At 45.9% G+C, this 23,291-nt stretch overlaps 1 protein-coding gene across 2 annotated transcripts in view; it reads right to left on the bottom strand.

The window, feature by feature from the left end:
• MARCHF10 (membrane associated ring-CH-type finger 10) overlaps positions 1–20,666 on the bottom strand; it is an 84,562-nt gene extending 63,896 nt beyond the window's left edge. For both annotated transcript variants that reach the window (XM_089901396.1, XM_022589088.3), the window contains exons 1-2: positions 19,669–20,666; positions 10,550–10,669 (exon numbers count right to left, since the gene is read on the bottom strand). In XM_089901396.1, coding sequence (XP_089757522.1) covers positions 10,550–10,669; positions 19,669–19,758 — 210 coding nt within the window. In that variant the 5' untranslated portion in view covers positions 19,759–20,666. The remainder of the gene's footprint in view (positions 1–10,549; positions 10,670–19,668) is intronic.
• Between the last annotated feature and the right edge of the window lie 2,625 nt (positions 20,667–23,291).

Raw genomic sequence — 23,291 nt, forward strand, 5'->3', positions numbered from 1 at the left:
AGGACTGCAAGAGACGCCCTGCATCACAGACGTGGAAGGCATCTGACGAAGAGCCGTTTCTGTGGAATGACGTGTGTGGCAGCCAGATTGCAGTGGGTTGCGTTGTGAGTAGGAGGTGGGGAAACTGAGTCAGTCAGCGTAAATGATTCTTTTGAGAGCTTTGTGAGGGAGAAGCAGTAAGTGGAGGGGATGGGGGCTCAAGGAAGGTCTCTTCTGTTGCTCTCATGATTTTTGGTAGGAAACCTTGGATCATGATTAAATGCTGATGGGAAGGGAAGGCTCTGGTACAGAGTTGGAGGTGCGGGAATGGAAGGGACAGTGGATGGAGTGAGGGTCCTGAGCAGAGGTGGAAGGGTTGGTGACTGGGTGGGAATGAGGGGAGGGTGGTGCAGAGGGAAAGGGGTGGATGGGTTGGGCAGCAGCGAGCTGAGGGAGCTTCCACGTGAGGACCACTGTGGAGTGGGGTGGAAGAGAGGAGGGATTGGGGAAAGGGAAGAAGGCTTGAAGTGGAAGGGACAGTTGACCAGGGAAACTGGGCAGCATCGAAGAGTTGCAGGAGGTTAGTGGCCGTGACCTTCCAGGGGCACCATTTTTCAAGGTTGGGTGATTTTTTTCCGGCAGTCACCAGTGGTATGGGTGCAGACCCAGAGACCGTGGATGGGCAGGATTTGGCCAGAGAGGTGTGTCAACAAAACGAAGGGCAAGGGAAGTGTTAAGAGGATCAAGCACAGAACATAGGCTGCTTGGGAAGGGAAAAGTTGGTACAGAGGGGACAATGAAAGGACAAAGGGAGAGGAACCAAGGGACCAGAGGTTATTCATTACTATCTCCCCATACCACCCAACACAGTGTCTTGGACACCAGTGATTTATAATTCCTTAACAAATAAGGCAATTGTTGTTGTCAACAAAAGAAGGTTTTAGGGTGGAATGCTGTATTTATAGGTTATGTTTAATGCGAGTATGCCCCTGAATAATCATGTCTCGCAACTGACTGAAAAAATTTTAAATTTTGATATCTGAATTTTAATAGGTTTTTAACAAGTTTCTTGGTTTTAAAAAGCAATTAGAACCATTTTTTTTTAAGTAGGGGATTTTAATAAGATGTTGTAAACTGAAATATACAGCACTACATAAAATGCGAAAAAAGCCACTTTCTCATAATCTTCACTCGTGCAATTTCTGACCTGCTGAGTCTAATTAACACGGGGAACTCTTGGGGTCAGAGGTCAACATTGCTCGGCACCGGCGATTTCACTGAGCTGGGATGACAATTGGTGTTTGTCTCGCTGGGCCGAGTGGCAGAATCACCCCGTGGAAGGATTGACTCTAGGCCGTCCTGCTTATCTGTTCAAAAGGCAGGACGACATTCTGGAAGCAGCTGCAATTTAAAATGACGGTTGCCCCATTTTCCTGCCATGCCCTATTTTTAAATTACCTAGTGGAACTCAGGCAAAGCACAGAAACGGAGGAGAAATGAAGCACTGCCGGCTTTGCCCAGACCAATTATCACTCGTTTGTGCCATTTACTGCTGTGAAAGGCTTCTAGGACCCTGGTTTGCCCAGGGGCCTGCACCCCAGGTCTTCCAATTACTCTATAATATGATCACAAAGGAAACCTTCAGTTCAGTCTGGTGAGTTACCTGGTGGGACATTTAAGCACACCAAGATGACCTCTTATAAAGTGCGAGTGAGTCCTGGGTCAACTTTGGGCTGTTCTGAGTTTCCTCTGTCCACGGAGAGCTGCTTCTGTCTTTGTGTTCTTGCCCACCTGTGACAAAAGGAACCTACCCAGAGCTTTAAGGAAGCCACCTGTCGCTTTGCGGAGTGGTAGGCCAGGAAAAGAACGTTCTCTTTAGCCAGTCACTCTGGTCGCCACCGATGAGGAGGTGGTTTCCAAATGGTTGATTGCGGTTTCAGTCTTCAGACCCAAACTGGCCGTTGCGCGTTGGCGGTCTCAGCAAACCACTCTCTTCTTGATGATTTCAGGCCAGGCCCGGGTCTGCCCACCACTCGTGGTAACGGTGCCCACCTTCTTCTCTCGCTCGAGACAGGGTCCTGCTCTGGCGGTTGGGGCTACACTGCTGTGATTTCAACATGTGCACATTCCTAAAACATTCCTGTGATTGGCGGTCATCAAACATTCATGGAGCTCCTAGCGTGTGGTGGAAAAAAGAGCAACTAAGCCCGTGCACCACAACTACTGAGCCTGCGCTCTAGAGCCCATGAACCACAACTACGGAGCCCGCATGCCACAACTACCGAAGCCTGTGTGCCTAGAGCCCACACTCCGCAACAAGAGAAGCCACCGCAATGAGAAGACCGTGCAACACGACTAGAGATAGCCCACGTGCAGCAACGAAGACCTAACACAGCCAAAAATAAATAAATAAATAATTTTTAAAAAAAAGAACTTTCTAACAACTAGTGTGTCTAAAACTGCAATGGGTGACTAGACTAAATGTCCTTCAAGGTCCCTTTCCTGTGCTGTGAACCTATGATTTAAAAAAAAACAAAAAAATGTGTTCTTCATCTACACCATCCACACGCTCCTGCCCGTGCACATGCGGGCCGCGGTACTCAGCAGGGTGCTCCTGTCTGCCCCTCACCTGGCCATCGCCCTGTGCACCAACGCCTGGGACCGGTTCCCGCTCAAGCAGTTCTACAGGCTGGATGTCCAAGATCAAGGTGCCAGCAGATTTGGTTTCTGGAAGAGTCTGGAAGTGAGTCCTGAAGAATGAAGTCTCAGAGAGCTGTTGGTGGGGAGGTGACCTGCCCAACAAGACAGCAGGTCCTAGAGAATGCCACCCTCTGAGGGACAGCACCATCTCTGCTTCCAGGCCCCCTGCACCATCTCTTCCTTCCTTCTGTCCCTCCATCTCCCTTGCCCTGTGCCCTCCCTGGGCACCTCACCTGGGTCCTGCCTTATAACTTCCTGCCCCTGGGTGGGGCCTTTGTCTCGGATTTTTTTTAATATGAAACATGGCAAAGTAGAGAGAATAATAATAAACTCCTATATACCCATCATTCAGATTCGAAAATTGGCATGATTTTTCGCACATTTACTTCATTTATTCTTTTTTCCTCTTGCTGAAGTCTATTAAAGCAAATTCCAACCATCAAAAAAGAGCAATAACCAGTGCCTGCGCCTGAGTGGCTCCCAGCCTAAGGATGAGACAGACAGGAAGACGTATCCTAAGATGGGCTTGAGCCCAGACGGTGTTCTGGGGAATACAAAGGAGGGACAAGAACAAAGCCACCTGACCCCCAGGAGCAGCTATTCCCAGAGGAAGTGTCCTCAGAGTTGAGGGTCAGGCCATCCAGGGCCTTGAGAGCCATCAAACACTTTGCTAAGGTGTTTGAACTTGATCCCAAAGACATGGGGAACCACTAGAGAGCTTTTAATAGAGGAGTGGCATGTTCCAGTTTGCTTCTAGAGGGATCCACTCATAATGCTGCCTAGGAGACTGGCCGGAAGGGGTGAGGTAAAGACAAAACGATCAGGAAAATGGCTCCTACAATAATCCAGGCCAAAAAAAAAAAAAAAAGACAGGGCCCTGCAAAGGAAGGTGCTGGTGGACAGATTCAAGAGAGAGGAGGGAAGACAGTCTAACTCTGGTGTCTGACGGCCGTGAAGTTGAGAAGGGGCAACAGAAGGAGGCGTCTGAGATAATCTCCAGAATTCCGGCCTGGGCAGCAATGAATTCAGGAAGAGGAACCAATCTGAGGGGAGAAGACAATGGATTCAGCCTCTCGAGTCTGAGGGGGTGGTGGGACAGGCCAAGGAGGACAGACCAACAGCTAAAATGGAAAACAAACTCCAACGAAAATTCCCGACAAACCGTGGGCTGCACTTTCTGCCTCCTGACGTCCGTGTTGGGCTCGAGATGCTGGGTGTGGAGCTGCATTGTGACTCAGGTGCACCTCGAGGGCACGGACTCTGCGCTAGAGTCGAGGGGGCGGGCGGCGGTGACCACACCTGGCCAGGTGTTAGGGATGACTCACAGCCTCCCAGGTGGGGGCCCCCCCCCCCGGCAGTCACAGCCAGCATGTATGTGTGTGACCTGCCTCATTTTCACACAGGCCCGGGGCCAGAACGAAGGGAGGCCCGGCCCACGGGGAGTCTGACAATGGACAGGTAGAAGCTAGAGAAAATTAAAAGTGTGAGTCACAGAACGCATATGCCGTGTGCTAAGCTGGCTGCTTCCGTGACACCATCAAGGGTGTTGGTAGGTTGACACTGACAGATTAATGGGAGAACAAACAGCTCCCCAAGAGCGGTTTGAAAGAGGAGAAGCTGCAGGTTTCACAGGCAGGAGAGGCTGGAGAGGCAGGTAATGAAAGGAGACATGCAAATATACCCAAGTTGGAGGAAAACACCAAATGCAAAGCGAGCCAGCCTTCGCGGACACCTGACTCAGCAACGGAGAGCAAACGTTTGCAAAGAGCTGCGGTGGGCAAAAGCATTGTAGTGTGGAGTACGTGACGACGGTTTCTGGGAAACAAAACCCCTTGCTGGCCCGTGGGATCTTGTCTTGTTTCATCTTTTGGACTTGACCATAAACAGGAGCAGTGCTGTCCTATAGAATTTTCTTCAGTGTTGGAAATGTCCTATATGGCAGCCATGGGCCACATGTGGCTCCTGAGCCTGGAACTGCGTTTAAAATGTTATTTTAATTAAATAGTCCCACATGGCTAGTGGCCGCTGTATTGGACAGCACAGTTTTAGGCTTTTGCTGCCCTCGTGTATGAATGCACTTTCTGACTGTTTAAGCCACTGCAGATTACTTGAAGAAGCTTTATTTTTCATTTCAACCTCCAACGTTTGTGTGGATGATCACGAACAAAACAATTAAGATGTTTATGTTGGGTAACCGCCTTCACACTTAAGCTTACCTTGCCTTCTGGGAGGTTCGGGCGATCTCACGGATGTAACCATCCTGCTGAGCCAGGCCTGGGGCAGAGCCGGCTGCTGCTGGTGGCAGGTTAGCCGCCTCCTTCCAGTGTAACGCTGGGTCCTGGTGACCTGGAATCTAAACGTTTAGCCGCTCGGTTGCCGATGGTGAAAGGATGACAATCCTATTCCTATTATCGGAGCGAACGGTGCTCTTGAAAAGCTGAGGGCTGGTGCCCACCTTCTTTGCCAAATATAGTGACCACATGTCCTCAGTCCTTGAGATTTGTGCTCTTGGAAGTGGCCCATCCAGCAAGGATGCAGGATCTTGGAAGATGAGAAGGGGCCACGATGACTTTCTTCATTGAGGGTTGCTGTCCCCCAAGTCCTGAGCTAATCAGTTTCATCGTTTTCTCTGGGGAAGTTGGGGGTCCTGGCCCTTCTCTGTGAAGTCTTTTTTTTTTTAAATTCAATTTCTTTTTAAAAATATTTTTATTTTTGAACTTATTTTTATTATGTAATTTTGGTTGCGTTGGATCTTCATTGCTGCACGCAGGCTTTCTCTAGTTGTGGTGAGCGAGGGCTACTCTTCGTCGCAGTGCACGGGCTTCTCATTGCGGTGGCTTCTCTTGTTGCGAAGCGTGGGCTCTAGGCTCAGGGGCTTCAGCAGTTGTGGCACGTGGGCTCTAGAGCGCAGGGCTCAGTAGTTGTGGTGCACGGGCTTAGTTGCTCCGCAGCATGTGGGTTATTCCCAGACCAGGGACCGAACCCGTGTCCCCCGTATTGGCAGGTGGATTCTTAACCACTGCGCCACCAGGGAAGTCCCCTCTGTGAAGTTTTGAGAGGTCAAAATATCCTGGTGCCCCTGGCACCACAGCAGGCTCCTCTGGGCCAGCAGTGTACCAGGGACATTGTTTCCTGTTCATACTGAGAGACTGCTTTGCTTTTTAATGTACTAAATCATCCAAGGTGTAGTTGGTTCTGTAGAGCTGCTGTTTATTTCCCTGTTAAATTCTAATTTGATTAAACAGCTCACAGGGTTGTAGGTAACTTTGAAAAGGGTGTGAAATTAAGTTGCTACGTTAGGTTAGCTCTTAGAAATGTGGCCTGAGATGGGGCTGAGAGGAAAGAAGGTATTCTAGAAGCCTCAGGAGCTGCTCCTCTATCGATAAATGTTGGAGCATCATTTGCAAGCATAGCTGGACACCAAGGCAACTTATAAGGAATCTAATGTTAGTATGACGCTTGAGCATCTCACACGTTCTCACAATGATCCTATGAGATAATAGCATAATAATAAGGATCTCCTTGACGGGAAATTGAAGTACTTAGAAGTAAAGTGCTTTGTCCGAATTCACACTGTAATGAGGGAACCCTTGATGATAAGTGTTCTTTGTACTGTGTCACACAACTAACTTAAATGTATTTAAGAGGTGCTGCTTTATTATTATTTTTTTTGTAATTTTTAAAACTTGAGGTACAGTTGATTTACAATGCTGTATTAATTTCTGCTGTACAGCAAAGTGATTCAGTTATACATATACATGTACCTATTCTTTTTCAAATCCTTTTCCCATTTAGGTTGTTACATAATATTGAGCAGTAGGTTATACAGTAGGTCCCTGTGTTATACAGAAGGTCCTGTGTTATACAGTAGGTCCTTGTTGGTTATCCATTTAAAATATAGCAGTGTGTATATCCATTCTATTTATAAAAGCTTACATCAGCTAACCCCAACCTCCCACTCCATCCCTCCCCCAAGCCCCTCCCCCTTGGTAACCACAAGTCTGTTCTTTATGTCCCTGAGTCTGTTTCTATTTCAGTTCATTTGTGCCATATTTTAGATTCCATGTATAAGTGATATCATATGGTATTTGTCTTTCTCTTTCTGACTTACTTCACTTCTATGATAATCTCTAGTTGCATCCATCTTGCTGCAAATGGCATTATTTCATTCTTTTTTATGGCTGAGTAATATTCCATTGTATATATGTATCACATCCTCTTTATCCATTCCTCTGTCGATGGACATTTAGGTTGTTTCCCTGTCTTGGCTATTGTGAATAGTGCTGCTATGGACATAGGGGTGCGTGTATCTTTCTGAATTATAGTTTTGTCTGGATATATGCCCAGGAGTGGGATTGCTGGATCATATGGTTATTCTATTTTTAGTTTTATGAGGAACATCCATAGTGTTCTGCATAGTGGCTGCACCAACTTACATTCCCACCAACAACGTATATAGGAGGGTTCCCTTTTCTGGGAGGTGACGCTTTAAAGAACCCCTCAGCACAGGCTTGGTAGTGATTGCTTTATCTTGGTGTTAGATTGAACACAATCTCTGCATAACCAACGGTTAAAGCCACGGGTCGGAGTGAAGAGGTTGTGCCATAAGGGAGGGGCTACCATGTTAACTGTGCATTTATCTGGGGATCTGCCCACCCCCAGGCAGGTGTTTAGAAATGGCATCTTGATGCTGGATCTATTACTTGATGGTAAATGCCTCACTTTTTCCAGGCCCATCAGCATTGTGATGGTCTAAGACTGGGTTAAGGAATGAACAAGTGATGGAAGTTGCAATACAAGTGTCAAAATTTGGTGGTAGCATGCTTCACATCATGATTGTACAGTGGAAAAATTTCCATGGATTAAGCAATCCACTGTCACACAACCCACTCAATCAGGGAATGAACTTGCCTTCTCAAATCAGGGATAAAATGTTCTTTTGAGTTTTCAGCCACAGCAATTTCTAGAAGGAAAATACTCAGGGAAATGTTCCCTAGGTAAGAGGGCTTGGGTTGGGTTTACACTGTCTCATTGGACTATATCTTTCTCCTGCCACTTTCTGATTGACCGAGGATCTTTCGCAGCTCTAGTGCCTGATGTGACATTCCATACACTAAGCTCTGGAAATTGCATCAGTCCGGCCTGGGTTCTCCTTTGGGAGGTGCTAGCATTCTTTTTTTTTTTTTTTTTTTTTAATATTTATTTATTTATTTGGTTGTGCCGGGTCCTAGTTGTGGCATGCGGGCTCTTAGTTGCGGCATGCATGTGGGATCTAGTTCCCTGGCCAGAGATCGAACCCGGGCCCCCTGCATTGGGAGCACAGAGTCTTAATCACTGGACCACCAGGGAAGTCCTGGTGCCAGCATTCTTATCCTGGGAAACTAGCTCTAGGATCTCCCTGGCCTTGGGGACCCTGTAGAAAGAGGTTTCATAAATTCTGCATTCCCTCAGGATTTGATACAGAGCAGGGCAGCCCCAGATTATGAAGGTTTAAGAACAACCAGATTTTCACAGAATTTGGGTGGGGGTCCAAACCTGGGAGGAGAAATCTTCAAACTAGCCCATGACTGTGGGAGTTGAAGATTTCTGGGCTCTGGTTTGAATGTCATAAGGGCTCTCTGGCTTCACTTGTACCAGGCAAAAGTCGAAGGATTGAGTGAGGAGGGATTGGGATTATAAACACACAGTCCTGATGGCTGTTGACAAGGATGCGTTCCATGACACTTCCCCTCACCCTGACCTTCCTGCACTTTTGTATCCAGAGGCAAAATCCTCCAGTATCCCCCAAAGAATATCTGTAATACAGGGAGCAAAGCAGAGGTGAAATTCACTGTGGAAAATTCGAATCTTGTCACTCTTCTTGATAGAGAAGGTGCAACTTGGAAGTTACTTGTACAGTCAGTACCCAAACCCTTGGGATAGCATCATCTGGAAAAAATCGAGAGTATCAAGTAATGTTGTTCCAAGTTCTCCGACAAACTGAGGTGCGGTGACATAAAGCAAACATGAAAAATCCTGTTCGCGTGCTTTAGAAATTGCCAGTTTTATGCACTTTACCACATATTTTTGTCTTTATTTCATAATTACTTTTATATGTACAGCTGCATCCTTTTTCAGATGTGGTCTGAGTGTTTTGCAATGATGCCTTAAAGAATGAGTAATTTGTGTAGCATGAAGAAGGGAACTACAGGAATCTGTCACCAGTTTGTCCCCTAAACACAGTTTGTGGAGAGGAGCGTGAACCTTCAAGTTCTAGAATATCCCAAATGCATGAGTGTTGCCATGCGAAATGGCCAAGACTCTGTATATGAGTCTTTGCATGAAAACAGAAGAACCCAGCTGCCCATCTGTTTAGTAATTCCAAACTAGGACTATGGCTTCATGCTACTGTTTGACTGAAATTACATTTTTTTCATCTGTCCTTGATTTTTGTTTCTAAGTGCAAAACCGTGAGAATTTATCTTAATGCTAAAAATGTGTTGTTCGAGCCAAACTAGATTTAAGTTTTGGATTAATCTCACTCCCTAAGTTTAATCAGCAGCAGGCATTATATTTAGTCCTTGGCTAACGTGAAGAGGTGCAGGCAATGTGTTCTCAGCGCTGCCGACATTGTGAGATAGTCTCTTTCACCTTCAGCCTTTAGGTGGAATATTTTATTGTGTGATTTTATGTTCCTTAATAGGGAATATAGATCTCTCCCAGGGATACATCCATAAACATCAATCGCTGATGTTTTTAAGGTGTCCTTCGAACATGAAATAACCACCATGTGAACCTCCTCGATTAAAGAAGAAACCCCAACAAGGACTTGATTGATATCAGGTATCCAGGATCTATCTTGAGGATCCACACCAGTGATAGAAAAGAGAGTCCATCCTCTAGAGTATATTTCAGGCATAAAACATTAAATAAGAATTCATAAAAGGCATATTACTCGTCTTAGTTTGCCATACCAACAACCATTGTTGAACGCAGCTTGCGGTATTCAGTGCTTGCATAGGATAAGTAAAACTCTTACACAGATAAGATCTTAAACATGAAATATGATCATATAGCTCAGGGGTTCAGAGCACCCTCTCAGGGGTCAGACTGCCTAGAAAGAAAACTCTACTCCACCACGTACTGGCTGTGAAATCTTAAGTAAAGTTTCTTAACTTTTCTAGGGCTCAGTTTTCTCATCTGTAAAATGAGGCAAATATATAGAGATTTATGAGAATTAAATAAGTGAATAGGTATAAAGCGCCTAGCACGGTACTGGGACATTGTAATCACTCAAGTAGTGGTAACTACTGCTACTGTAAATCATCATTTTCATATTGTTATCACATTATACTGATCTTATTATTTATTGTTATCATCCAGACAAAAATATTTGAACAATTTCTAGTTATTACATGATGCAATTATTACTGCATTTTACTCGATTTGAAATAAAAACTATACTAAGCAATGCAATGGGTAAGACTATAAGCCTACATATATATATATGTATGTCTACGTTAATGTAGACAGATCAAGTAGGTGTAGATATAGGTATATAGATATATTACGATGCAGTGCTTTAGAAGGCCCGGTGCTTCCGACTCTTAAAATCAAAGAATTGCAGCATTTCTGATTTGGGTGGTACCTCAGAGACCATCTCCATTGGTCTACAGGAGAGAAGAGTGAGGCCCAACCAGGGTGAAGGGGGAAGGTCGCACAGCAGAGGAGGGGCAGGGGTGGCACCCAGGGCGAGAGCTCCTGCCCCTGCCTCTCCCTACCCTGCCCTTTAAGATTCTTCAGCATCTCCTTCTGGGGCTGGCTTTTTCCTAAGTCAGTTACACACACACACACCCCGCAGGAAAAGAGTGTCTCCCAGCATTCTGAGTACCTGTTTGGAAGATGACCCACTTGAAAACCGGGATCTCTCAAAATTTGTCTCTTGCCCCCAAACTTGATCTCGTTTCTTCCCATTTGGGTCTCTTCTGTATTCCTGTCGTCTCAGGCAAGCCTGCAGAACAAAAAAAAAGATGTTTCTTTGGTTTAGGTCCACAGCTAGCTTTGATAACTTTATACTTAATTCCTGTTGTGAGGAACGTGCAATACAGGCGTCCATCTCTAAGTGTTCATCAATACCTGTTACCAGGTGTGAAGACACTCACCCAGGCATCACTCCCTCCTCCCTTTGCCCAAAATGTCAGGTCAAAAAATATTAGTCACTGCCTTAATAAGTTCAAACAACAGACATACTAAGAGGCATTTTGTTAAGTACTTACCCAACAATTGCCGTCTTAAGGAAGTACCCAATACACTGCGTTTACTTCTTTCTGTTCTCTTTCTCTCTTTTTTAAATTGAAGTATAGTTGATTTACAATGTTGTGTTAGTTTCAGGTGTATAGCAAAGTAATTCAGTTATACATACATATATATGTGTGCATGTATATACGTATTCTTTTTCAGATTCTTTGCCCATATAGGTTATTACAAAATATTGAATATAGTCCCCTGAGCTATATAGTAGGTCCTTGTTGGTTATCTGTTTTATATATAGTTGTGTGTATATGTTAATCCCAAACTCCTAATTTATCCCTCCCCCCTTTCCCCTTTGATAACCATAAGTTTGTTTTCTATGTCTGTGGGTCTATTTCTGTTTTGTAGATAAGTTTATTGGTATCTTTTTTTAGATTCCACATATCAGTGATATCATGCTATTTGTCTTTCTCTATCTGGCTTAATTCACTTTCTTTTTTTTTTTAATATTTATGTATTTATTTGGTTGCACTGGGTCTTAGTTATGGCTCCTTAGTTGCAGCTCGCTGGCTTCTTAGTTGTGGCATGTGAACTCTTAGTTGTGGCATGCACGTGGGATCTAGTTCCCTGACCAGGGATCGAACCCGAGCCCCCTGCATTGGGAGTGCGGAGTCCTATCCACTGTGCCACCAGGGAAGTCCCTGGCTTAATTCCCTTTCAACTGATATTTCAAATACTCCAAAATAGCAAAACTTCTTGCAGCATTTCTATAGATCCAACGACTGAACTCACCTTTGTCCTACCAGGGCCAAATTACCCACTGTAAAGAAGTACAGTGTAAAGACGGACACTATTGTTCTCAACTAGGCCCTCCATCTCCCTCTTCCTGCCTGTGTTGAGAAAGGAAAGACTCCTTCTCCATCTTTTCCCCTCTGTTAGAAAATGCATCTCCTTCCTTGATGTAGAAGGACTTGCCAGAATTTCACGGCCAAGGAGAAAGCCAATATTCTGCTACAAGGTTAAGAGTAGAAATGACCTGATATTAATAAAACATTTACCACTTGGACTTGGGAACAGTGAATCAGTTACCCACAGCTAGTGGAATCCTGGATTCCCAAGAGAAAGGTGCTGTTTCACCCCGCCTTGCTTGGAAAGGGAGAGCACCCCAAAATGGTGGGGTTCTTTTTCCCCTTGGGTTTATTTTCAAAAACGATGCCGTATAGACAGCAACCCATTTTAATAATCCTGGATAGTGTTTGTTTTAATAAATAAGAAGTCCCCCCCACCACTCAGTGCTGAATAGTAGTAACTATAATAAATAAGTTACACAAACAGACACCAAGTAATAGAATAAACCAAGGTAAAACTAAAGAGAGCCAGCTGGAGAGTTTAATGGAGTTCAACTAAATATGGGCCTCTTTTTTCTTATTCCTTTACGATGACTTCAGATTGGAGCTCCCTGGTGAGGGGGGAGCTCTGGCCTGGAGTAGAGTATTGTTTCCTGGAGCCACAGATGTCTCTGTTATCCTAACCCACTTGTATTAAAGGCACAAGAAGAAAATGCTGATGGGCTGAAAGTGGAGGAGCCTGTGTTAGCTATTGCACGCAGGACCGAGGCAGACTTGGTGGGATGAACAGAATTCCTGTGGGCGGAGTGTTTTTTGAAACTTCTCTCCAAGAATGCATGCAACTTAAGTATTTCTTTACCAAAAGGGGAGGAGGAATAGAATGGTTTGCAACGTTGAAAAAAGAAATTTTTTTTCCCCTCTGATTCCTTATCCTTCCTCTCACAGAGGACCAGGAGAAGAAACCAGTGGCAAGGTAGGTACTTCCTAATTTTTATCTTGAAACAGCCAAGCAATCTTTCCGTGTAAATCAAACGTTAGCCCTCTCCAAGTTATTGCTTCGCTGAGAAGGAACACGGGGACAGAGCCAAGTTCGGACTTCCAGTCCTAGAAACAGCAAGAACCTAGCCATGCCACCCCCCGCACCCCCGTCAGGGGCTGGTTTTCTTGTTATTTGTAAAGTGAATGATGTTTTTGGTGTTTTTGATGCTGGTTTTGTTTCTGCTTGGAGGGTCCTGAAGGGACAGGGGCAGAGGCGCCTGAAATCCACAGGAAGGGGAGAAGGAACAGATTTGTAATTCATCATCACCAGGGGCTCCCCTTACTCTGGAACTTTATTTCCCTTTCAATTTCACGTGTCTGGAGCTAGATTGCTATAAATAAGTTTCTGTTCATGTGACAAAACTGGCCGAGTCTTGAAACGGGAGGCTTCAAGTAACTTCTTCTTTCTTCTTTCTGCGGAGAATCGGGGCTTCCTCCTTTCGCGTCGCGCCCCCTCTCCCCCCAAGCCCGTCCCTCTGACTGCAGTGCTCGCGGTCAGGCTGCCTTCTGTGCAGAAGCTACCACTGTAGGGCAGAACACAGAATGTGCATCTGTGCCTGTGGGGGATGACATGGGTTTTGTGACTCACCGTAACTCAGTACAGGTAAACACGACAAACCACAGCTCTGCCACTTTCTAGCATTGTGACCTTGGGCAGGCTGACTAACTCCATGGATTCTTGCTTCCCTCATCTGTGAGAGGGAGATGCCTCTGTGCTGCAAGATTGCCGGGAGAGCATGAGGCACTGTTGGTAAGACGCTTAGCAGAGTGACCGGCTCGCGGTGAGCGTTCAATAAAACTGTTCATCATCATGACCACCACCACCACCATCAGGCTTTAACTGTTGTTTCCAATCCCATTTCTTGGTTTACTCCTTTTTCTAAACTCAGCCTTTGCTAAATAATGCGATTCTGATCTTGGCTGTGGAAGAAAAAAGACTTGAAGTTCATCCTTGTTTTTCTGAAGGCCCGAAGGCCTGCAGGCCTGAAGTTCATCCTTGTTTTTCTCCCCTGGAAGTAGAGGTCTGTTTCCTAAGACTGCCCGTTCCCCCAGGAAGCCAACTGAGGGAGCTCTGCAAACTGCTTTTTCTTCAGAATTACAGCTTTCTGAACCCACAGCAATGCTCAAAGTTTCTTTTGTTCCCTTTATTACCAGCCCCATTCTTTTAGTCATCATCCGGGCTCCTGGTACCTTAAGAAGCCATGCACCACAGGGACACTTCCCAGCCTCATGGTTCTGGCCTAAAAAGCATTGTAGCATCGACATATATACACTACCGAATGTAAAATAGTTAGCTAGTGGGAAGCAGCCACATAGCACAGGGAGATCAGCTCGGTGCTTTGTGATGACCTAGAGGGGTGGGATAGGGAGGGTGGGAGGGAGGCTCAAGAGGGAGGGGATATGGGGACATATGTACGCATATGGCTGATCCACTTTGGTGTAAAACAGAAACTAACACAGTATTGTGAAGCAAATATACTCCAATAAAGATTAAAAAAAAAAACACACATTGAACTATGACCCAACTGCACCTCTTCATCAGCAGTGGCCTCTGTCAAGGTTATTGTTACTTGAACTCTGAGTGTTTCGGGAAGTAGGACTTGCCTTCAGTTGCTTCTTTTTTTTTTTTTTTTTTTATGATCCAACATGTCTCAGGGTTTGGGGTTTTAATTATCACTGGGGACATTATCGAAGTTCATTAGTTTTAAGAGGTTAAGACATCAAAGGTGTAAAAAGTTTGACATGATATTCCCCTCGACTGAGTTTATTTTTCTCTTCTGTGAAGAGCAGAGAAACACACATGTCACATGTCCCTCCCCATGACTCCTACTGCCCACCCCCTGAGTGGACAGTCCCCAAACCCTCGCCACCTGGTATAGTCACCCATCACGTCCTTGAACAAGTTTATATCATCATATTAGTTGTTTGATCTGCACTTGAAAGAATCAGAATGAATAAGCGACATAAAATAAAACCCATTTGAACACATTTGATAGTCTAGAAAATCATCCTGAAACTCCAAGTGTAATCTTTCTCTCTAGCTTTCAGTGGACATTAATGGCTAAATTTCGCCACAAGTTACATAAACACATTTGACGGAAAGAAGGGGAAAAACAGCTATGCAGCATGAACACCCTTGAAGACATATAGCCAAATTCTGAGATGTCGTATAATTATGTACTAGTTACCAGATTCTGAAATAGCATGTAATATGCCAAATTATCTCCTCTTGTTTTTTCCAAACGGGTCCCACCCAACCACTGAAAGGAGTAGCATCAAAATAATTCAGGGTGGGTTTAACCTTCCTCTCCTGCCACTAGCAGACAGACCTATAAAGTCACTGCTAATTTGGTACCTACCAACCCATAGCATATTTTAGGCTATAGCAGGAATAGTGTATACAGGAGGTTTCTAAGGGCCTCAATCTGAGTCAGTTCATTAAAGGCAAGTCCATCTCAGGAAGGCATGTGTGGCAAATGTCTATGATTTGGGAGTCACATCTGGTTAGTAGGTCTTACACTATTTGTACACCCTGAAACAGGGAATCCCTTGCACATCGCTGGGCTGCTCATGAAAGCTGGGATGTCCACGAGTAACCGGCCAAGCTCATCAATGGCCCAAGGTTTCAATATCCATTCAGTGCAAACTCTACCTCAGTAAATAATCTAAATACACAAAGGTCGTATATGGACCAAGTAACTGAGGGGTCATTAAAGCCATGCAATTCTTAAACCCCAACTTTAAATCTTTTCTGGAACAAGGCAAGGGACAGAGTCAATAATATAACTCATTGCTGTTCCCGTCAAAGTAATCGTTTCTGTGGGTTTCTATATACTTAATTCGACAATCCTCAGAACATATGAAAGACAACCATATTTATCTTTGCAGACCTTGTGGTGAGTGGTTTTGAAAATGCTCAGTGAAGGTGGATTTAACTTTGAGGATTAGTTACAAGTCAGCTGGATCTATGTCTGATAAACAGAGTTGGTGGTCAAGTTCGGTAACGCTGGCTTTCATCAATGACAAGGCATTCGGTTCCACAGAGGAGAGTGAGACTCTGTCCCTGCCCTTAGGAAGCTGCAGTCCAGTTTGATAGGAAAACACACAAAAGACAATTTCAATACAATTTCATCAGCAATGAAAAAGAGGTATGAAAAGGGTGCTTTGGTATTGGACTGATGGAAACGTTGTAAAATCAGGTGATGGCAATGATGGCAAATTTGGTCAATTTAAACTTAAAACAGGTGAATTTTATGCTATGTAAATTATACCTCAATAAGGGGTTTTTGTTTTTGTTTTTTAAAGAGGGTGCTATGGGAATACAGAGTTTCCCTTTAGTTCTAAGTTAAAACTATGGTCTTAGGACTTCCGTGGTGGCGCAGTGGTTAAGGTTCCATGCTCCCAATGCAGGGGAGCCTGGGTTTGATCCCTGGTCAGGGACCTAGATCCCGCATGCCACAACTAAGAGTTCGCATGCCACAACTAAGGAGCTGGTGAGCCGCAACTAAAGGAGCCTGTAAGCTGCAACTAAAGGAGCCTGGCTGCCGCAACTAAGACCCAGTGCAAACAAATAAATAAATATTAAAACAAACAACTATGGTCTTCACCACCCTTGTCGAGAGAGTAGGGAAGAGGGAAGAGGAGGTTAGAGAAGCGGTCGAGGATTGGACTGGTCTTGCTGTGGTTCTTGGGCCTGGGACACACCTCTACGTGAGAGGAAACAACCGAATTACATAGTTTGCATTTTACATAAATTTCAGTCTGAAAGGTGGCAAGGCTGGAGGCCGGGAGGCCAGTTATGAGGACGTTGTAATAGTCTTGGAGCTAAACTATGGACGTTGCAACCAGGGCGATGGCCATAGGATGAGAAGGGAGGCACAAGCTCATGAGGTTTGAGGTAAACTCAGCAGGACTTGGTAGCTGGGGGATATGGGTGGTGAGGGCGAGGAAGGAGTCAGGGAAGGCTTGGGTCACTGTCTTCAGAGAGGGGCTACAGAAGAGGATGGCAGGGGATGGACACATGGAGTCCAACTGTGGACACACTGAATTCAATGTGCCCGTGTGACACCCAGATGGAACCATCCAGCAGGCAGGTGTGCATGGGATTCTGACACTTTGAGAAGACACAGGATTACAAGTCATCAGTGTATGAGTGGTGGTTACAAACATAGGAGGGGATGAGATGGGCCTCAGGCATTGTGAATTAGGAGAAAATTGGGCTGATGGAAAGCTCGGGGAATTAACCTGTGAGGGGCAGGGAGAGGAAGGTGAGTGAAACAGGAGGAAAACCAGGAGAGTGCGATGTCAGAAAGCCAGAGAAGTAATGTTGCGAGAGGGAAAGAGTAATGGCGCCAAATGCAGGTAAAGCTTCAGAAAACAAGGACTACAAAGGCGTCTGCTGATTTCGCTACTGACCTCGGCGAGCAGCGTTTCAGGGGAGGTGAGGAGACCGCCAGGCTGCAGCAGGTGAGGGCATGAATGGGATGGCGGGGCGGAGTGGAGACAGAAGTGTAGCTGACTGTTTGGGGACATCTGGAGACTGGGAAGTGCCAGGGCTGTGGCTAGAAAAGGACACATTGTCCACAGACGCCTTTGTTCTTTTGTTCTCAGTATGAGAGAGAGTTGAGCATGTTTGTGGGCTGAGCCAGTAAGAAGAAGAGAAATTCCAAGGATGCAGCAGAGAGGTCCATGGATGGAGAGGGGCTGGAGACAGAGGGGCACGGACCAAGATCTCAGGTCCGGCACCAGGAGGGAGACTGTCCTTCACCCATCGAGACTTGAGGGCTGGACGGGCATGCAGCCTGGGATAGAAGGGGAAGAGCTGAGTGGCTCCCCACCTGACGGCCTCAGATTCTCTGTTTGGTTACACGTGTATGTAAAACAGGAAGAGACGGTCCTTGTTGAAAGTATGGGGACGGGAGGTTTGAAAAAAGTAAAGTTTAAACTGTGATAACAGAGGGAGCTAATGGACAAGAAAACATGTTGAAGCGAGTCATCCTCTATTCCTCTCTTTCCCTCACTCCGCCTCCCCGTCCATCAGCAAGATGTCTGCGCTGCTTCTATGTCCTGGTTCGGGCTACTTCTCGCCACCCCTGCTCCCACCACGCTGGTCTCTCCTAAATTTCTCTCAGGTTCCTTACAAGTTTTTCTGCTGCTTCTCTTGCCCCTTTCGGTTGTTTTCCCACACAGCCGCCAGAGTGATCTTAAAAAAAGAAGGCAAAGCAGATGACACCACCGCCCTGCTCAAACTCATTCGGTAATTCTCGCTGGGCTAAGAAGAAACTCCAAAGACCAAGCTTTGTCCTGAGAGACTCCACACGATCTGGTCCTAGCCACCTCGTCCGCATTCTGCCTCGGTGTTCCAGCCGCTCTGGCCTTCGTTGGTTTCCTCCAGCGCTCCAAGTTAGTCCCCGCCTCAGGGCCCCTGCGCTTGCTTTCTTTCTGCTCAGGACGCTCTGGTTGGCTCTTTCCCATCATTTACCTCCACGACCAAATGCTACTTCGTCAAAGAGGCTTCCCTGCCTGTGTAAAGGAGCATCACCCCAGCCCTACTGCCTCTGCTTTTATAGGCCTCATTATATTTATCATATACATTATATTGTCTTACATATTTACTTTACTTTGTGTGTGTAGTTTGTTTCTCAATCCTAGAATAAGAACTCCGGGAGAGCGGCGACTTTGTTCAGGACATAGTAGGCATTTAATAAATATTATTATTTATAAGGACGGTGTTGAAAGTGTCCTTATTAACAAGCACAGTGTTGAAAGCCCAGATGAAGTTAGAAAATAAAGCTGCAGTGGCTCCAAGCCATGCAGTTGTGCGGTTTTCTTCAGCAGAGACCGTCAAATAATAAGATTGATTTTCTTACGTGCCTGTTCTAGAGACAATTTCAGACAAGTATTTCCAAACCTGGGCTGTGTGGCAGAGGCATCTTTGTGGAGAGGAGAGGGTCCCCCAGTGTGACCCGTTTAGATGTTTACGTTCTTATTTAGTTTGTAGAGACTCCCTCAACTTTACAGCCTTGGAGGTGGACTGGCAAGTGTAGGAGGAAGTTGCTGGCTCCATTTCCAGGCCCAGAGCTAAGCTGTGCTACACAGGTGAAATCAGGTTACTGAGATCGCTCTGGTTTCCTTGGTGCCCCGGGAGGTTCAGTTATATTTGAGATTGCTAAGAAGGAGGAAAACCTGATGACGGCAGGCCTGTATTTTCCTTAGGGAAGGAGCGCTTTTCGATCCTCAGTTGAGGCTGAGGACCTGCCTCCTTGATTGGCGAGGGCTGACCTCCGGCCAGCGGGCTGAGTGACACTTTCTAACTGCTCCCAGAATCCCACAACCCAGCCTGGCAAGTTTGTCCTATGCCAGCTCTGGGTAATTACATCATGACTCCTCAGGCTCCCTGTCTGTTTTGGTTTTGCCTGTAAACACTGTAGCTAGGGTGACGAAGAGTTAGCTTATTGTAGAATGCGCTAACCACCTTTCTTCTGGCCGGAGGACAACAGGAAGGGCGTGTTATTTTATAAATGGTAAGGTAACCCGGTTAACTCCTTAATGTCTTTTTTCTTGGTTGCTGGTTTATCCAGTTTAAGCCCCATGTCATTGGTTAATAACGTTTGTGTGCCAAGCTCTGTGCTAACTAGTTGAAAAATGTTATTTCCATGACGATATTATAAGGTGGAGACTATTATCCCCATTGTACAGATGAGGAAACTGAGACTCAGAGAGGTAAAGTAGCTTTTCAAGGTCACACAGCTAGTAAGTGTGGGTTTTGGATTTTAGAAACCTATTACTGCTTATCATATACTGATACTGTAGCCTGAATTCTCTCCTAATACCGTAAGTGAAAGTAGAAGATAATCCCACCTCCTGCCATTACCTGATATTCTGAGTCCGCCTTATGCTGCATGTCCCACAGATATTGAACATCACTGACGAACTTCTGCCTGTCCTTTGCTTCATGCAACATGATTCTTAATCCGTGACCTGCATATAAAAGATAAATAAATGTGCTGTGATATCATCCTTTGTTGCTTTGCCATATTTGGATTTCTCTTAGTATAATTGCTTTTATTCTCTTATTAATCTAATATCCATTGTTGGAAAGGCACAGATGCTCCTTTCAGACTGAAAGGACCCTTTGTATGGGTGTCGATGCCTTTACAGCCGTCTTGTTCCAGACATAAATAATGCAGCCACTTTCATGGGCTGGCTTCAGTGAGCCTGTTCTGGTTAGTCATAGGGAGTTAGACTGGCAGACACCTGATTCAGAAGCAGTTCTACCACACGACAAAAAAGAAAACCCAAGAACCTAGCTAACTCAGCAATGATCAAAGCTCTGAGCCCCTGGTGACTTAAATTCATTGACTCAACAAATGATCACACCCCTATTCCAACTCAGACACTCCGCTGGGCACTGGGGTACGGCGGTCGGCAAGATGACATGGCCCTGGCCTTCGTGTTGCTACCATCTAGCCTGGAAGAACGGCAATGAATGTTGCTGTCCCCCAGCCCCTTCAGACTCCACATGACTTTCTCACATACTTGCTCCTCCTTCCGAGTTTTCTGAAGGAAATGTTGGCATCGACCAGCCGGCTGCCCGGCCAGTAACCTGGGCAGTTTTCCTCACACTTCCTTCTCCTGCCCCATCTGTATAAAAACCAAGTCCTGATGATTTTCTCCCCTGAGTATCCCTGGAATCCATCATGATCAGAGCATGGGTACTGGCGTGAGACTCTCTGGGTTCAAATCCCAAGTCTTTGAACATTGACAAGTGGACCCTGATGGTGATAAGTGCGATGGAGCAGAAATACGGGGTCCTCTGAGAAAGTGTCATTGGGGGAGGGGGAGGCAAGGTTTTCCTTACGAAATGACACTGGGTTTGCTAAGGAGTGAGCTGGGCCAGAAGTGGAACAGAGAGGATCTGGGACAGAAAGGACAGCAGGTACAGAGGCTTCAGGGCTTCAGGGGCTGGTACAGCTGGAGCAGAGAGAGGAGAGAACAGTAACGGAAGGGCTGTAGGATAGGCAGGGGCTGGCTCATGAGGGGCCTTGGAGGTCGTGATTCAAAGAGTCATGTAAAGCCACTGGAAGGTTCCAATCGGGGGAGGACATGATTAGATTTACATGTTTAAAGGTCCCTCCAGGGAATTCCCTGGCGGTCCAGTGATTAGGACTCCACGTTCTCACTGCCAAGGGCCCGGGTTCAGTCCCTGGTCAGGGAACTAAGATCCCACAAGCTGCAGGGCGCGGCCAAAAAAAAAAGAGGCCCCTCCAGCTGTAGTATAGAGACTGGATGGAGCGTGGGGGCGGCGGAGGACGAAGGGAAGTGGATGGGCCACTGGGGATATGTTAGACTAATCCCGATAAGGTGGTGCCCAGACTTGGGTCTCAACACTGGAGGGAGGGAGGGGGAGGTATTTAGCCTCTGGAAGTGCTAGGTACTGGTCTAAACATTTACACATATTAGCTCAAGCAATCTTCACAGCCACACTGAGGCAAGAATTATATCTCTAGGGACTTCCCTGGTGGCACAGTGGTTAAGAATCCGCCTGCCAATGCAGGGGACACCGGTTCGAGCCCCGGTCCAGGAAGATCCCACATGCCGCAGAGCAGCTAAGCCCGCGCGCCACAACTACTGAGCCTGCTTTCTAGATCCTGCGAGCCACAACTACTGAAGCCCGTGTGCCATAACTACTGAAGCCCGTGCACCTAGAGCCCGTGCTCCGCAACAAGAGAAGCCACTGTGATGAGAAGCCCGCGCACCGCAACGAGGAGTAGCCCCGCTCGCCACAACTAGAGAAGGCCTGCGCACAGCAAGGAAGACCCAACACAGACAAAAATTTTAAAAATAAAATCAAAAAAGAAGAATTATGTCTGTTTTGCAGATGAGGAACCTGAGGCACAAAGGGATTAAGTAACTTGCCTAAGGTTACAGAACTGGTAGGTGCAAGTGTTGGGGTTTGAACCCAGAGAGTCTCATGCCAGTGCCCACGCTCTAATCATGATGGAATCAAGGGATACTCAGGGCAGGGAATCATCAGGAGTTGTTGACAATACGAATGAGATGGGAGATGGAGGCCCAGGTTACCGGCTTGGGCAGCTGGCTGGTCGATGCCAACATTCCCTTCAGAAAACCCGCAGGGACGAGCAAGTTTGTGAGAAGGTAATGTGAACTTTGAAGGGGCTGGGGGACAGCAAATGGAGATGTTGAGTAAGCAGTTAGACGTAGGGCTCTGGAGCTGATTAGAGAAGAAAAGAATTGGGCGTTGCTGGCATTTTGGTGACAACTGAAATTGAAGGCAGGATAGCTATTGAAGAAAGGAGGACGACCCAGGACAAAATTCTGAGGACCACTGGATCTTAAGAACAGGTAGGTAGCGGAAGAGGAGCTCTGGAAAGAAGCCAGAGAGGCAGGAGGAAAACTGAGAATCAGGTGGGTGCAGTTTCATAGATGCTGCCAAGTGCAAGCTTCAAGGAGGGGAGTATTAGTAACCTTGGTGAGAGCATTTAGTGGCATGACAGGGCTGAAGATAGATTGCATTGAGTTGTGTAAATGGGAGGTAAGGACGTGGAAACGATGCTTTCAAGAAGTTTGTCTCTGACTGGTGTTGTCTACATTTATGACCAAAACATTGAGTTAGTGAATGGCACTGTTCATAGTGAGTCTACTAGACCTCATCTGTAAGGTCATTAAAGGCCCCACGCTATTCCTGCTTATTGTCCAGTGAAGCTCTTTCATTTATTTCTACTTTTTTTTTTTTTTTTTTTTTTGTGGTACGCGGGCCCCTCACTGCCGTGTCCTCTCCCGTTGCGCAGCACAGGCTCCAGATGCGCAGGCTCAGCGGCCATGGCTCACGGGCCCAGCCGCTCCGCGGCACGTGGGATCTTCCCGGACCGGGGCACGAACCCGTGTCCCTTGCATCGGCAGGCGGACTCTCAACCACTGCGCCACCAGGGAAGTCCTATTTCTACATATTTTTTTTACTGAGATATAACTGACATATAACAATATATCAGTTACAAGTGTACAACGATATTTGCATGTATTGCAAAAGGATCACCACAGTATGTCTAGTTAACATCCGTCAGCCACATAATTACGATTTTTTTCTTCTTGTGATGAGAACTTTTAAGATCTATTCTCTTAACAATTTTGACAATATACAGTATTATTGACTATAGTTACCATGATGTACATTACATCCTCGGTACTTATTTATTTTATAACTAGAAGTTTGTAATTTTTAGCTTCCTTCAGCCATTTCACCCACTTCCTACTCCATGCCTCTGGCAGCCACCAGTCTGTTCTCTGTATGTTCTCTTTATGTTCTCTGTATCTATGAGTTCGGTGTTTCGTTAGAGTCCACGTATGAGTGAGATCATATGGTATTTTGTCTTTCTCTGACTTATTTCACATAGCCCTCAAGGTCTATCATGTTGTCACAAATGCCAAGATTTCCTTCTTTTTTAGTAGATGAATAATATTCCACTATAGATACAC

The sequence above is a fragment of the Delphinapterus leucas genome, chromosome 19, assembly GCF_059928025.1.
Source record: "Delphinapterus leucas isolate spDelLeu-1000000601 "Yukka" chromosome 19, BTC_Dleu_Yukka2, whole genome shotgun sequence".
In the NCBI taxonomy this organism is placed as follows: domain Eukaryota; kingdom Metazoa; phylum Chordata; class Mammalia; order Artiodactyla; family Monodontidae; genus Delphinapterus; species Delphinapterus leucas.